This window comes from Mirounga leonina, unplaced genomic scaffold (genome assembly GCF_011800145.1).
Source record: "Mirounga leonina isolate KUSES-001 unplaced genomic scaffold, KU_Mleo_1.0 Mir_114, whole genome shotgun sequence".
Taxonomy (NCBI): domain Eukaryota; kingdom Metazoa; phylum Chordata; class Mammalia; order Carnivora; family Phocidae; genus Mirounga; species Mirounga leonina.
In genome coordinates, this window is record NW_023270265.1 from 29316620 (window position 1) to 29331329 (window position 14710).

Here is a 14710-nt window from a genome sequence, read left to right on the forward strand (position 1 = left end):
TGCCCAGGTCACAATCCCAGGGTCCTGGGATCTAGCCCTGTTGGGCTCCCTGCTCAGCAGGGGATTCTGCTTCTCCCTCTGCCCCATTCGTGCTCTCGCTCTTGCTCACTCCATAAATAATCTCTCTCAAATAAATCTCTCTCTCAATCACAATCTCTCTCAAATAAATAAAATCTTTTAAAAAATGTAAACAATAAAGGATTTTTAAAAGACATTTGAAGAGGGACACTTGGGTTTCTCAGTCAGTTGAGCATCCGACTCTTGGTTTCGGCTCAGGTCATAATCTCATGGGTCGTGGGGTCAAGCCCCCTGTTATTGGTCTCCCTGCTCAGTGGGGAGTCTGTTTGAAAGATTCTCTCCCTCTGCCCTACCCCTCATTCGTGCTCTCACTCTTTCTCTCTCTCTTTAATATAAATAAATCTTAAAAAAAAAAAAAGACATTTGAAGACATTTGAATATGGAGTACATATTAGATATATCAATGTTAAATTCTTTGGGCATGATAATTGTGGTTTGTTGAGAGTATCTTTGTTCTTGGTGGACACATGCTGAAGTTTTGGGAATTGAAGTGCAGTTTACTTTCCAAATGGTATAATAAAAAGGAAATGCCTGTATGTGTATGTTTGTGTGTACATATCTATATGTAAAATATACGTGTATGTATGCTTGTGTGTGTATATGAGAGCGAGAGTATCAGGTGTGACAAAATGTTAATAACTGGTGACAGGTGAGGGGTATAGGTATATGAGCGTTCACTGTTCAGTTCATTCACTTTCTCTGTAGGTTTGAATATTTCAAAATAAAGTAAGGGGTCATACTTGTATTAACAATTTTAAATTGAGATATAATTGACATATAACATTATATTAGTTTCAGGTGTACAACACAATTATTCCATATGTGTATATATTGTAAAGTGATCACAGTAAGTCTAGTTAACATTTGTTACCTTACATAGTTACAAAAAAATTTTTTTTTCTTGTGATGAGAACTTTTAAGATCTAGTCTCTTAGCAACTTTTAAATACGCAGTACAGGGGCACCTGGTTGGCTCAGTTAGTTAAGCGTCTGCCTTCGGTTCTGGTTCTCCTGGGATCAGGCCCTGAGTCGGGCTCCCTACTCGGCAGGGAGCCTGCTTTTTCCTCTCCGTCTGCTGTTCCCCATGCTTGTGCTCTCTCTCTTTGTCAAGTAAGTAAATAAAATCTTTAAAATAAATAAATAAATATGCAGTACAGCATTGTTAACTATAGTCACCATGCAGTATATTCCATCACTGGTAGTTTGGTACTTTTGACCTCCTTCACCCATTTTTCCCACCCCTTACCCCCTGCCTCTGGCAATCACCAGAGTCTATTGTCTGTATCTGTGAGCTTGGTTTTTTGTTTTTGTTTTTAGATTCTGCATGTAAGTGAGATCATACGGTATTTGTCTTTATCTGTCTGACTTATTTCACTTAGCATAATGCCTTCAGGGTCCATCTATGTTGTCACAAATGTCACAAAAAGTATGACCCCATATTCTGGGTCATATTTTTAAATACTCTGCACTGTTATTTCACTTAACAATTCTCCTTTTCACATTTTTTTTCTCTCCATATACTCATTCATTTTTTTCCTCTCTTATTCTATGAAAGGAGAGAGTCTCCTTTCAGGCAGGTGACTATTTCTGTATTATACTGTTAAAGTTATTTGGCATTTATTAAATATTATGCTTTGTATTCGATACCACATGAAGTCCAAATTCCTAGCACATATACCTTTATGTTTTAAAGAGGTAGCTGAAACTTTGAACTATAAAAATAACTTTAACATGCTGGCTTTTTTTTTTCTTTCCTTGTAAAATTCATGGTGAGTTTCTTAACAGTTGTGCATTTTGGTCCTTTATAATTTTAGTGTTGAGAATATTTGTGTGGAAATGATCTTCTTTACCATCTAAACACCTTTATTTTTCTTGAATGACTCTTCAGAAGTAGTACATCTTTGTCTTTTAAATATTTTTTTTGTAATTGTCTTTTTGTGTTCTAGTTTTCCATCTTTTCAACTGTGGGATCTGTGCAAATTCCATCAGCTTATCTATCACACAGTTGTCAATTATGTTTCAGTTTATTCGTGCTCCTCAGAGTCAGCAAGTCCTTGAAGTAAGTGGGAGGACTGTGTGATCTGATAATTGGTAAAACATTTTGGAAAGTGCAGATTTAGCCAATGTTAACTCATTATTGACATAATTTTGTTGGTGGTTATCTTGACTGATCAATGACTAAGTTTTGAATAAGTAACCAGAACACTATAAATAAAATAGTGTTTTGGAATATAAAGAGAATATAAAGTATATTCCTTTTACTTCTGCGGAATTGAGAAAATATGAAAATGATTTTTTAAGAAAGGATTTCTGTAATATTTTGTAGAAACTTTAGAAAGAGCGTGTACAGTCCTCATTATTTGCAGATTCTGTATTTGTGAATTTGTCTACTTGTTAAAATTTATTTGTGGCTCTAAAGTCTGTACTCCGTGCTTTCATTCATTTGCATATATGTGCAGAGTTGGGGAAATTGAGTCCCTAGACCTGCACGTTCCCAGCTGAGATGGAACAAACTGACGCTCTGTCTTCTTTCAGCCCTCACACGGACTTGACTGGAAGATGGGAGACAGTAGAGGGCAGTGCAGTGTAGTGTAAAAGTCTGGCTTTGGTACCAGTTGGATAGGATTTGAATCCCAAACTCTGGTACCTACTTTGGGGCAGCCTCAAGTAAGGCACGTAATACGTTTGAACCTCATTTTCTCTTTTGTACAATAAAAAGGATAGAATCTACCAGAATGAGTTGTGTTTAGGATACAGGATTATAATCTATATGAGATATATATGTTTGTGTACATGTTTCTCTAGGGGCAGTGGGTCAGTATTTGCTAATTCAGTGTTTGCAGTGACTTTATAGAACATAACTACCACAAATAATGAAAATCAACTGCATATCTTTACTAAGTCATGTTTAGTAATTTTACTCTAATTCTGACACTTGTTCCTGCCAAAATCTTATTAGGACTCTGAAGAGATCACGGAAACAGGTAACAGCAGTGTCAATAGTCTAAAAGTATATGCTTCCTTCAGTGCTGTTCCCTTTCTTGTCACTTGACAGCTCTTTGGAACTCTGGGTATTTTTTACCCAAATACTTCATACTACTCTGTTCGTTCCTTCTCTCATCTGTTATCCTCGTCAGTTTTAGAAGGATTATGCCAACAACTATTAAGTTACTGTCTTTCAGCTCCAAACACACCTTCTCTGCTTTGCTTTATAATGCTGTTCTAAGATTTTGCAAACCACATTTCTGCCTTGTCAGCTGCTCACTTTTAGGTTTCACATATACAGGGCGCTAGAGGGAGGCTGCAGGGAGGAGGAGGAAGAAGGGGCTTGCACAGACTTTCTCTTTGTCTCCTGTGGGCTCCTTGTCTCTCTGCTTTTGTGTTAGTGTGACCACCATCCTAGGGGAGTTCTTCACCCCAGCAACAGTGGTTTCTCTCTGAGGCAGCAGTTGAATCCAGTTTGTAGTTTTCTAGTACTCAAGAGCTGGCCTCATCAGTGCCTTTCATAACACCGGCTGTATTTGGCCAGTCCGCTCCTCCTTTAAAGACACCCAAGTTCAACAGGACCCCCTCTTCCAAAATCAGAGATGTTGGCACCAGCCAAGCAGCACTCTTTCCTTAGGGATCTGAGTTTCAGTGGTGTAGAACCTTCCCTGCAAGCCTTGAGGTTTTAATAATTCCAGTCTTTTACCTTGGCTCCTCTGGTCCTATGGGTGGTAGCTTCTCCCTGCACTTGTTACCTCCCTTGTCTCTCATGTTCTTTATCTTTTTAGTTACCTACATACCAACATAGTTAATAATGATATTGAGTTCTGTTAAAATACATTGATTTCTTTCTGTAGCTGGGCCTTTTCTGGTACAAAGATTAAATAATAAATGGAGAGTGCAGAGAACAGTGTTTGGTGCAAGGTAATTGCTCAATTAAAAACATCTAATAGCTTAGTGGATATTATTATATAGACTAGCATACTTGAAAGAACTTGGGATTTTTATAGCCTTTGCAAAATACTAAAATTTCCAGTTTACATAGCTCAAAAAACATAATCACATTAATATCGATATGCTCAAATATCACCTTCTTAGTGAGGTCTAACTTAACTACCCTATTTAAATTGTAACCTCTTTCCTGTGCCCGCTCGACTATCTCCTCATCTTATTACCTTATTTTTTCCATAGTACTAATTACTAATATACTCTTTATTTGCCTATTGACTGTCCTCTCCCCACAATTTAAGTGCCATGAGGGCAGAGAGATTTTGTATATTCTTTACATTGTCAGCATCTGGAACAGTGTCTGACATAAAAGGCACTCAATAAGTATTGAAAGAATGAATTAATTTTAGCAGATCAACTCTTGAACACACTTTAGTAGATTTGTATACTGCATGTACAGATTTTTGTGGAGTGCTGTGTTTGTGTTTCTACAGCTCTGACCAATGTCTGTAGGTAGTTGATTAACATTAACTGTGATTTGGATTGTTTAGTTTTTATATTTTGTTATGGTTGCATGTCCTTATGCACTGGACAGTTAGGGTCTTATCTCTTGTCTTGGTGGTAGGAGGAATACCTTTGAGTTCTCAACCTTTTCGTTCAAATCATCCAAATCAGTAGAATCAATCTCAGTGATTATCAAAGTGGTTGAATTCTTCTCTTTCTCTTTTTATTCTTTGTCTTTTAGATTCTTTCTGTATTTATCTTTTTTTTTTCCTTTGGCCTTCCCATTTTGATTAACTAACATCTCTCCGGTACTAAAGAAGTCATCTATATTTTCTGTGCTGGTGTTTCAATTTCCAGCTCACAATTTTATTAAAATATATTTCTCATTATGGAAATACTAAATAGTCTTAGAAAATATAGAAATGTAGGAAGAAAATAAAGATTTAAAAATTACTCATATTCTCACCACCCAGGAAATAAACTGTTAAAACAAGAGTAATATAAGAGGATATAGTTTTTCTTTTAGAACATGAAACCAGTTCAGGAAACTCAGATAAGTTATGTTTCCCTGTAGTAATGTGGCCACACTCTATTCATGATTCATGAGAATAAAAACATTGAAGGGTGCCTGGGTGGCTCGTCGGTTAAGTGTCTGCCTTTGGCTCTGGTCGTGATCCCAGGGTCCTGGGATCCAGCCCCACATCGGGCTCTCTGCTTGGCAGGGAGCCTGCTTCTCCCTTTCCCTCTGCCACTCCCCCTGCTTGTGCTCTCTCTCTCTCTGTGTCAAATAAATAAATGAAATCGTTAAGAAAAGAAAAAAGAAAAAGAAAAAACATTGATTTTTAGGTGATCATGATTGATCTTTGAAAACTTTATCAATAGAAGTTATATCTTCTTTAAATCAATATTCACTATTCCATTTGTTTAGTTATTTCATTAAATCTTTATGTGAAGAATTTTCGTGCTTTTAGGTAGTAGATAGATGAAGCTATTTCTTTTTTAACATTTTATATTTGTTCAAAGGATATTTTCACACAGTTGCCAATATTTATTTCAGTTTTGATTTTCAGAGTTCTCTAGAACCAGATCCTGAAGAGTAATCAAGTCATTTTCAAGCAATTATATAAAAGGCACTATATATATATATATTTTTTTTTTTTTTTTAAGATTTTATTTATTTATTCGACACAGAGAGACACACAGGGAGAGAGGGAACACAAGCAGGGGGAGGGGGAGAGGGAGAAGCAGGCTTCCCGCTGAGCAGAGAGCCCCATGTGGGGCTCAATCCCAGGACCCTTGGATTATGACCTGAGCTGAAGGCAGACGCTTAATGACTGAGCCAGGCGCCCCGGCATTATATTTTCTAATGTAACTTTTATTTATTACTTAGAGTAACCAAATGGTACCGTTGTTGGTTTAATCATTATATCCAGAGGACTAGAATAATGGAGTTTGTCACTGTAAAGTACTTTAGAGATTATCTAGTGTTAATTATTTTTTCCCCTTTATGTCATCCATTTACATGACATATCTTAAAAATCTCCAAGGACATCAGTAGAAGCATGCAGAAGCAGGATGACTTTTAACCCCACTTGGTCTCTTACCAAGGCTCATATTTTATAGTGTTCCTCTTCAAGGACAGTTCCTCTGGTCTTTTTCCTCCCAAAGTGTTACATTAAAATGGTGAGAGAATAGCTTTATCTTTCACTGGCTTATTTCCTCTGACTCAGGAGAGGGTGGGTTCTAATTATTGTTGGCTCAACTGTAGTCTCTTTCTTTGAGAGACAGACTTGATACCATGTTTCACTAGTTATGACAGTTTTTACATTTTAACATCTCTGAAATTGGGATATGTCTTTTATCCATAGATGTTTTAGTATTGTTGGCCGAGGGGGCAGTTGTGATATATCTGTCATTGCCTGTGCATTGTGAACTTAGGTGTATCCTTAGTGTCATATAGTTTCAGCCCCTTGATGTTTCAATCAATAAACTATTTAAGTACCTTTTGAAGAAAGAATGTGAGACCTGGTTGTTACCTAAAAATCTTTTAGCACCTTGGTTAAGATCAAGAAAATACGTTTCAAAGAAACTCTTGGTGACGGTCGTAGAGAAGCAGTCTTTTACCAAAGCTTTTAATGGCCAGAGAATGATATCCTGTGGAAAAACACAGACATTAGGTAACTCTGAGTGAAAAAGTGATTCAGAAGAGTCAAATTTTTAAGTATTTAACCTCTTATTTGTGCACAAGGAGAATAGATATACAATAACAATCCTTGTCTAAATGTGTCCAGTAATAGTTGTCTAAACAATCCTTGTCTAAATGTGTCTAAATGTGTCCAAATGAGCTCTTTAAAAAGGTATAACATGGGGCTGAGTGGCTCGGTCTGTTAAGTGTCTGCCTTTGGCCCAGGTCATGATCCTGGTGTCCTGGGATGGAGCCGTGCATCAGGCTCCCTGCTCAGTGCGGAGTCTGCTTCTCCCTCTCCTTCTTCCCCTCCCCCCCAGCTTGTGCTCTCGCTCATTCTCTCTCTATTTCAAATAAATAAAATCTTTAAAAAAATAAATAAGATATAACATAAGAATTCAAAATGATAAAACCTTGTAGTTTAATTGGCATTTTTTCTTCCTGAGTGGAACATAAAATGATGCATTTTTAAAAAAAATTTTATTTATTTGACAGAGAGAGAGAGAGAGCACTAGCAGGGGGAGCGGCAGGTAGAGGGAGAGGGAGAAACAGGCTCCCTGCTGAGCAGATACCTGCCGTGGGTCTCCATCCCAGGACCCTGGGATCATGACCGAAGCCAGAGGCAGACTTTTAACCAACTGAGTCACCCAGGTGCCCCAATAGTAGTGCATCCTAGAGTTGACAAAATGTGGTAGATCAGAATATTCTTCTGGAGTGGTAGCAATGAACAGTATAAAGTTATCTTTTTATCCAAAACATATTTTCTGAACCCTAAACATGAGAGTTACTTAATTACTTAATTAGTAATTAGTATTACTTTTTACTTTTGTTTTTTCTTTTTTTTTTTTTAAGATTTTATTTATTTATTTATTTGAGAGAGAGAGAAGCAGCATGAGAGGGGATAGGGTCAGAGGGAGAAGCAGGCTCCCCGCTGAGCCGGGAGCCCGACGCGGGACTCGATCCCAGGACTCCGGGATCATGACCTGAGCCGAAGGCAGTTGCTTAACCGACTGAGCCACCCAGGCGCCCTTTTGTTTTTTCTTAAGGAAGTAAAACATAACAGTCTACTTAGGAAAATTCTGTATACAGGCTGATACCTGCTTTGTTTATTCTTTTCATCACTTCCAAGGTTAGATAATAGGTCCCTAAGAAATCTCCCATACGCTGATATTTTTTAGTACTTTACTGCTTCTATAAAAATAAGTTCATTTAAAAAATTCAAACAATACAAAAAATACAGAAAAAGTCAAAAGTACCTGAAATTCCACTATTCTCAGGGGTGATGATGTCTTTCCAGATACTTCTCATGCAGCTTTTCATGTGTGAAAGTAGATGTGTGGTTTTTGTAAAATTACATACTTCTTGTGTTTAGTAAGTTGCCTTTTATTCCATTCAGTATTGTGTTACAGCTACTGTTCCATCTTAAATATTAATTGATTAGTTATTGATTTTAATGGCTGTATCATTTTCCATTGTAGAAATGTGCTGATTATTTAAGCAGGTTCCTGCTAATGGATATTTAGGTTCATTCAGTTTTCCTTATTATAAATAATGCTTTGATGAATAATTTTGTGTATGCATATTTTTAATTTTGTATAATTATCTCATGATAAATTGTTTTTTTTTTTTTAAAGATTTTTTATTTATTTCAGAGAGAGAGAGAGCACAAGCAGGGGGAGGGGCAAAGGGAGAGGGAGAATCTCAAGTAGACTCCACACTGTGCTCGGAGCTGATGCAGGGCTTAAATCTCACAACCCTGAGATCATGACCTGAGCTGAAACCAAGAATCAGAGACTTAACTGACTGCACCACCTAGGTGCCTCTTCTTATGATAAATTCTTAAAAGTGGAATTTGGACATTAATTTATTTATTGAAACTTTTACTAGGTTTTAAGAGTTTGGTATTTTTTCTTTTTTTAAGGTATTAGATGCAGTTTTGCTGAAACGATGATAACATAAAATATTGAAATGTCTTTTAAAAACCTAATTAGTATTTTTAAGATCTGATTCTTAACTTTTTAACAAATGGTCTTGGCTCCTACAATGTATTTGGAAGCCTTTCATTTATAATAAATGGAAATGAGAAGTTATTTACCAAAGAAAGAAAATGGAAAAGTTAAAGTACTAAGTGCAAAGAAAAATAACTGATGGAAGTGTAGGAAAGCTGGAAAGGGTAATGATTCAGATAAAGAAAGGGGTTTGGAAACAAACCTGGATTTGAATCCTGATTCTGTCTCTTACTACATGACCTTGGGGAAGCTTTTTAACCTCTCCAAGTTTGTATATCCTCTTTTAAGGATAATAATATATCATGTAGTTGTTGTGAGGATTAAGTAATAGTAATAATTATATCTAATATTACTGAATCTTTACTGTCTATGGCAAGCATTTTATTAAATATTTATATGTATTTTTTTCACTCAGCTAATAATATCTTAATTCTCACAAACTTGTGAGATGCTAATATGTCTTATTATGAGGAAACTAAAAGATTTTGTAAGTTGCCCCAGGCAACACAGTTATTAAGTGGTAGAACTACAGTTTGAATCTTAACAGTCTGACCCGGTAGAGCCTGCAATTTGAAACACTATTCTATGTGCATATAAAGCACTTACCACAGTGCATAGCATTTATTAGTTAATATATATATGTTTAGGCTATCTTTTAAGAATAAGTACGTCAAGAGAATGAGAAGAGAAGCCACTGATTGGGAGAAAATATTTGCCAAAACATATCTGATAAAGGACAGTCACTCAAAATATATGAAGAATTCTTAAAACACAGCAGTTAGAAAATCAACAATTTCATTTAAAAAATGAGCCAAATATCTGGACAGATACCAAAGAAGATATATAGGTGTCCAGTAAGCACAAGAAAAGATGCTTGACATCATATGTTATTAGAAAATGGCAAATTAAAAGAGGAGATACCACTATACACCTATTAGAATGACAAAAAAATTCATACTGACAATACGAAATGCATGTGAGGATGTGGAACAACAGGAACTCTCATTCATTGCTGGTGGGAATACAAAATGGCATAGCAGTTTGGAAGACAGTTTGGCAGTTTCTTACAAAACTAAACATACTTTTACCATATGATCTAGTAATTGTGTTCCTTGGTATTTACCCAGAGAAGTTGAAAACTTAAATCTATACAAAAACCCACACATGGATGTTTATAGCAGCTTTATTCAGAATTTCTAAAACTTGGAAATAACCAAGATGCCTTCAGTAGATGAATGGATAAACTGTGGCACATCTATATGTGATGGACACTTCAGTCCCAAAAAGAAATGAACTATCAAACCATGATAAAACATGGAGGAAGCTTAAATGCATGTTACTAAGTGAAAGAAGCCAATCTGGAAAGGCTATATACTGTATGATTCCAGTTATATGAGTTCTGGAAAAGCTAAACTATGGATGCAGTAACAAGATCAGTGGTTGCTAGGGTTTAGGAAAAAGGGAGGGATGAATAGGCTGAGCATAGAGAATATTTAGGGCAGTGAAACTATTCTGTATGATATAACGGTAGATACATGTCATACATTTGTCAAAACCCATAGAGTAAGCTCCAAGAGTAAATCCTAATGAAAACCATGGTCTTTGGGGATGATGTGTCATTATAGATTCATCAGTTGTAGCAGGCATACTACTAAGTACAGAAGGTTGATAGTGGGAGAGACTGTGCATGTGCAGGGGCTGGGACCATACGAGAACACTGTACTTTCTGCTCAGCTTTGTTGTGAACCTGAAACTACTCTAAAAAAATAAAGTTTATTTAAAAAAATGGAAAATAAAATTTTAAAAATCAAGTATGCATTGTGTGACACTTGTGATGCTTTCATTTTTAGGCCCAGAATAAAGAGACCAATGTTTTAGCTGCTGCAAAGGTGATTGACACAAAATCTGAAGAAGAACTTGAAGATTACATGGTTGAGATTGATATATTAGCATCTTGTGATCACCCAAATATAGTCAAACTTCTGGATGCCTTCTATTACGAGAACAATCTTTGGGTAACTATTTTCTGTTGATCTGTAAGAGCCAAAATGAGTTAATTGTCTGAAAGAGGTTTATTAAGTTGTGAAAACCTGTTACTTCTTCTGTTTAATTACTTATGTTACTTGAATTTATCTGATGAGAGGGTCATTAACAACATAATTATCCTTAGCTTCAACAGATGTTCCGATGTGTATTTCCAGTTTTACAGTATTTCATGATTGACATTGGACCCAAATGGAAGAACTTGGTTAAGAATATTAAATTTCCTAAATTATGAAATTAAATGGTCTTGTTTGTAATTTAAATTTAGGCATTTACTTAAAAATTTTTTGGAAATTTCTTTTGTTTTCTTAGAAATTGTTTATAATTTCTTACCCTAAACTCTTTGTAAATCATGTAATAAAGTATAGAATACTTACTAGAAATGTTAAATATTTATCTTCTATATTATCAGACTCACCTTTGGTGCATGATAGAGTGGCTAAGTCTGCATGTATAAATTTTGTTCATTTGTAGAAAATATTAGGCACAAATACATATAGAGATAAAATCATATTTATTATAACTGGTCAGTCACTTGCTCTCTGCTGACACTAATTTAACCAAGACGCCTTCCTGAAATGGGAGTTTTTGTTTTTCTCCTTGAAGAAAAGTGTTATGATGGAAGTGTTAGGAGAGAAGAGTAGGTAGTGTAGTGCAAGTAATACTTTGGAAATTGAAAGCCCTATATTTTTTGATCCTGGTGCTACTAGGTAGGAGCTTGAATAAGTCAGTTAACCTCTGAGTCTGTTTACTCATCTATAAGATGAGTGATCTACCTTCCAAATTATTTTCCAAATGATATAACGAATTTGAAAATAATTTGTAATTGACAAGCACCTATAAAAAATAGAGTATATACAAAGGGGAAAAAAGCAGCAAGCTATATAATTTGACAAGTAATTTTTAATAATTATTTTTGTGTGGTGTCCTCTAATATAGTTGTTCAGGGGTCTAGTAGAGTGTTCTCAGAGATTATAATGAAAGTGAACTCCTGGACAGTAAACAGGTAAGATCTTTACTTGAAATTGTTGCAAAATAAAAGGTTGGACATCTGTGAGGGACAGGCTAGTGAGAGATGTAGAATTAATTATCTATAATTAATACTTCAAGGAATTATATATATAAAATTACAGCTGTGATGGGGTAAGATGGAAAAGTACATGGTGGTTTGCCCCAGGGAGATCCGGGAGGGCATCCATCAGAATGTGATAATTGAGCTAGGATCTGAAGCTTTTGTGTGTGGGGTGTGTGTATTTTAACTAAAAGAAGTCTAAGTGTTTTGAGGATTTATTCCTATTAGTAAAGTTAAAAAACAGATTTGGTCACTTAAATCATAGTAGTTACATTAAAAATGAGTGCAATAAAATCTTTAGGTGGTGATGAAATGGATATATGATACTGTCCTCAATAAAAATTGTGTACCTAGTAATTTTAGAGAAGCAGGGACACTAAAAATGGTGATTAAAAAATGCACATATGTCTACAATGTGTTCTCTTTGTGCTTTCTCAAAATGTGTATCATTAAGACTCTTTAACTCTTTTGACAGAAAATCTTTATGGCGTAAGGATATCAGCATAATATAGTTTCCATAGCCTAGTGATTCCTTTAGCTTTTTTGCTAAATTGAAGAAAAAATACTCAAACTCAGTGTCATGTTAGACACATGCTTTTTTTGTTTGCTTGCAGATCCTCATTGAATTTTGTGCAGGTGGAGCAGTGGATGCTGTGATGCTTGGTAAACATGTTTTTGTTCTTTATGTTTGTATCTTAAATTATACTTAATCAAAGGATTTCAAACATTTAACCTTATATATATATCTTGAATAGGTATCTTGGGTGAAGCTCAATAAATTAAGAAATCAGCCTAATTACATTTTATATTCTTAGATAATTGTAACAGAATTCTAAAATGAAATGTTGAATATAATATGTGAAGAGGGCGCCTGGGTGGCTCAGTTGGTTAAGCGACTGCCTTCGGCTCAGGTCATGATCCTGGAGTCCTGGGATCGACGGGATCCCTGCTCAGCAGGGAGTCTGCTTCTCCCTCTGACCCTCCCCCCTCTCATGCTCTCTATCTCATTCTCTCTCTCAAATAAATAAATAAAAATCTTAAAAAAAAAATAATATGTGAAGAAAGTAATCTTTGTCGATATTTAGTTCTTCTAAAATAATTCACTAAATGTGATCTTTGACATTGATGATAAAGGTATACATCTTGCTGATGTGTTTTCACAGTATAACAATGCATATTTGTTTACTCTTTTCCTTATAGAACTCGAGAGACCATTAACTGAGTCCCAAATACAAGTAGTTTGTAAACAGACTCTAGAGGCCTTGAACTACTTGCATGATAATAAAATAATCCACAGAGATCTAAAGGCTGGCAACATTCTTTTTACCTTAGATGGAGATATTAAGTTGGGTAAGTTTCTTCCCTTAAGTAAAACATTTGAATTTGTGCTGAGATTTTCCCCTGTATGTATGTGACTTAATATTGTTTTGTTATGACTCAAATGTGTAAAACATGGAGAAATTACTCCATGTTAATTTTTAAAATACTGCCTTGGATAAATAATTCATTAACTCCCAGAATTCCCAAGTAGAGGCAACTTAATATAAAGACACTTTAAAAAGAAGGTAAGAAAGGATAGATTTCATTTTCAAAAAGACAAGCTTTAGAAAGACCGGTTAATTCTTTTTACTCCTAAATTTTTGTATATAGACTCAATACTTGTAATACATTTAGAATGAGATAATACATAAAAAAGCTAACTTAGTTTTATCTTCATTTCCAAAACTCATGTCTAGTGCTTTTCTTTTCCCATGTTTAGTTTTATACTCCATTTTATAAATATGGTATCCGGCTAAACTAACAAAGTGGGCCTGAAAAGGATGTCTAAAATAAGTATAAAGGACTAGAATTTTTAATTTTGTTTTTTATACTGAGGAAATAAATGATAACTTCATAAGGAGCAAATAGATAAAGATTTTAGATGGAAAACTGATTAATTTCCAATGTACACATACAAATGGAAGATACAGTCCTCTTTAAGTGTATCCAAGACAAGAATTTTTAAAAAAAATTTGGTGATGAAGTCTAAATTTGTTGGGACGCCTGGGTGTCCCAGTCGGTTAAGCGTCTGATCCCAGGGTCATGATCCCAGGGTCCTGGGATCGAGTCCCACATCGGGCTCCTTGCTCACTGGGGAGCCTGCTTCTCCCTCTGCCTGCCACTTCCCCTGCTTACGCTCTCTCTCTGACAAATAAATGAATAAAATCTTAAAAATAAATAAATTTTTGTAATTTGGAAGGATGAAAAGATAAAATATATTCACAGGCCATCTTGTGATACCATTGATCATAATCATTTCATTTTTTTCATGACATCTAAACAGGTATAATTGGGATGCCTGGGTGGCTCAGTCAGTTAAGTGTCTGCCTTCAGCTCAGGTCATGATCCCAGGGTTCTGGGATAGGGTCCCTCATTGGGCTCCTTGCTCAGCAGGGAGCCTGCTTCTCCCTCTGCCTGCTGCTCCTCCCCCTGCTTGTGCTCTCTCTCTCTGACAAATAAATAAATAAAACCTTTAAAAAAAATAAACAGGTATAATTTGATATACTAAATTTTAACCTTTTTGTTGTGAAATAATATAGTTATAGAAAACCACACAAGTAATTGTGTAGCTTAGTGATTTCGTAGCTTTGTAGATGATAGCTTTGTAACTACCCCCTAGGTCAAGAAATAGAACTAGCGGCTCTTCCATGTGTCCCATCTTAATCACTGTCCCTCTCTTCTCCACAGGTAACCTTTATCCTGACCTTTATAGTGATCACTTCTTTGAGTTTTTTTTTTTTCTTGCGTTTCTTTATGTCTCTATCATCCAGTGTTCATCTCTTGACTTTAGAGTTTAGACTTTCCCATATTTAAAACCTGATTTTTCTTCTAAGTCTCTTAATTTATA

General features: G+C 35.5%; 1 protein-coding gene across 2 annotated transcripts in view; it reads left to right on the forward strand.

Moving 5' to 3' along the window:
* SLK (STE20 like kinase) overlaps positions 1-14710 on the forward strand; it is a 59539-nt gene that overhangs the window by 10067 nt on the left and 34762 nt on the right. For both annotated transcript variants that reach the window (XM_035028605.1, XM_035028604.1), the window contains exons 2-4: positions 10559-10723; positions 12438-12486; positions 13024-13173. In XM_035028605.1, the coding sequence (XP_034884496.1) occupies positions 10559-10723; positions 12438-12486; positions 13024-13173 (364 nt within the window). The remainder of the gene's footprint in view (positions 1-10558; positions 10724-12437; positions 12487-13023; positions 13174-14710) is intronic.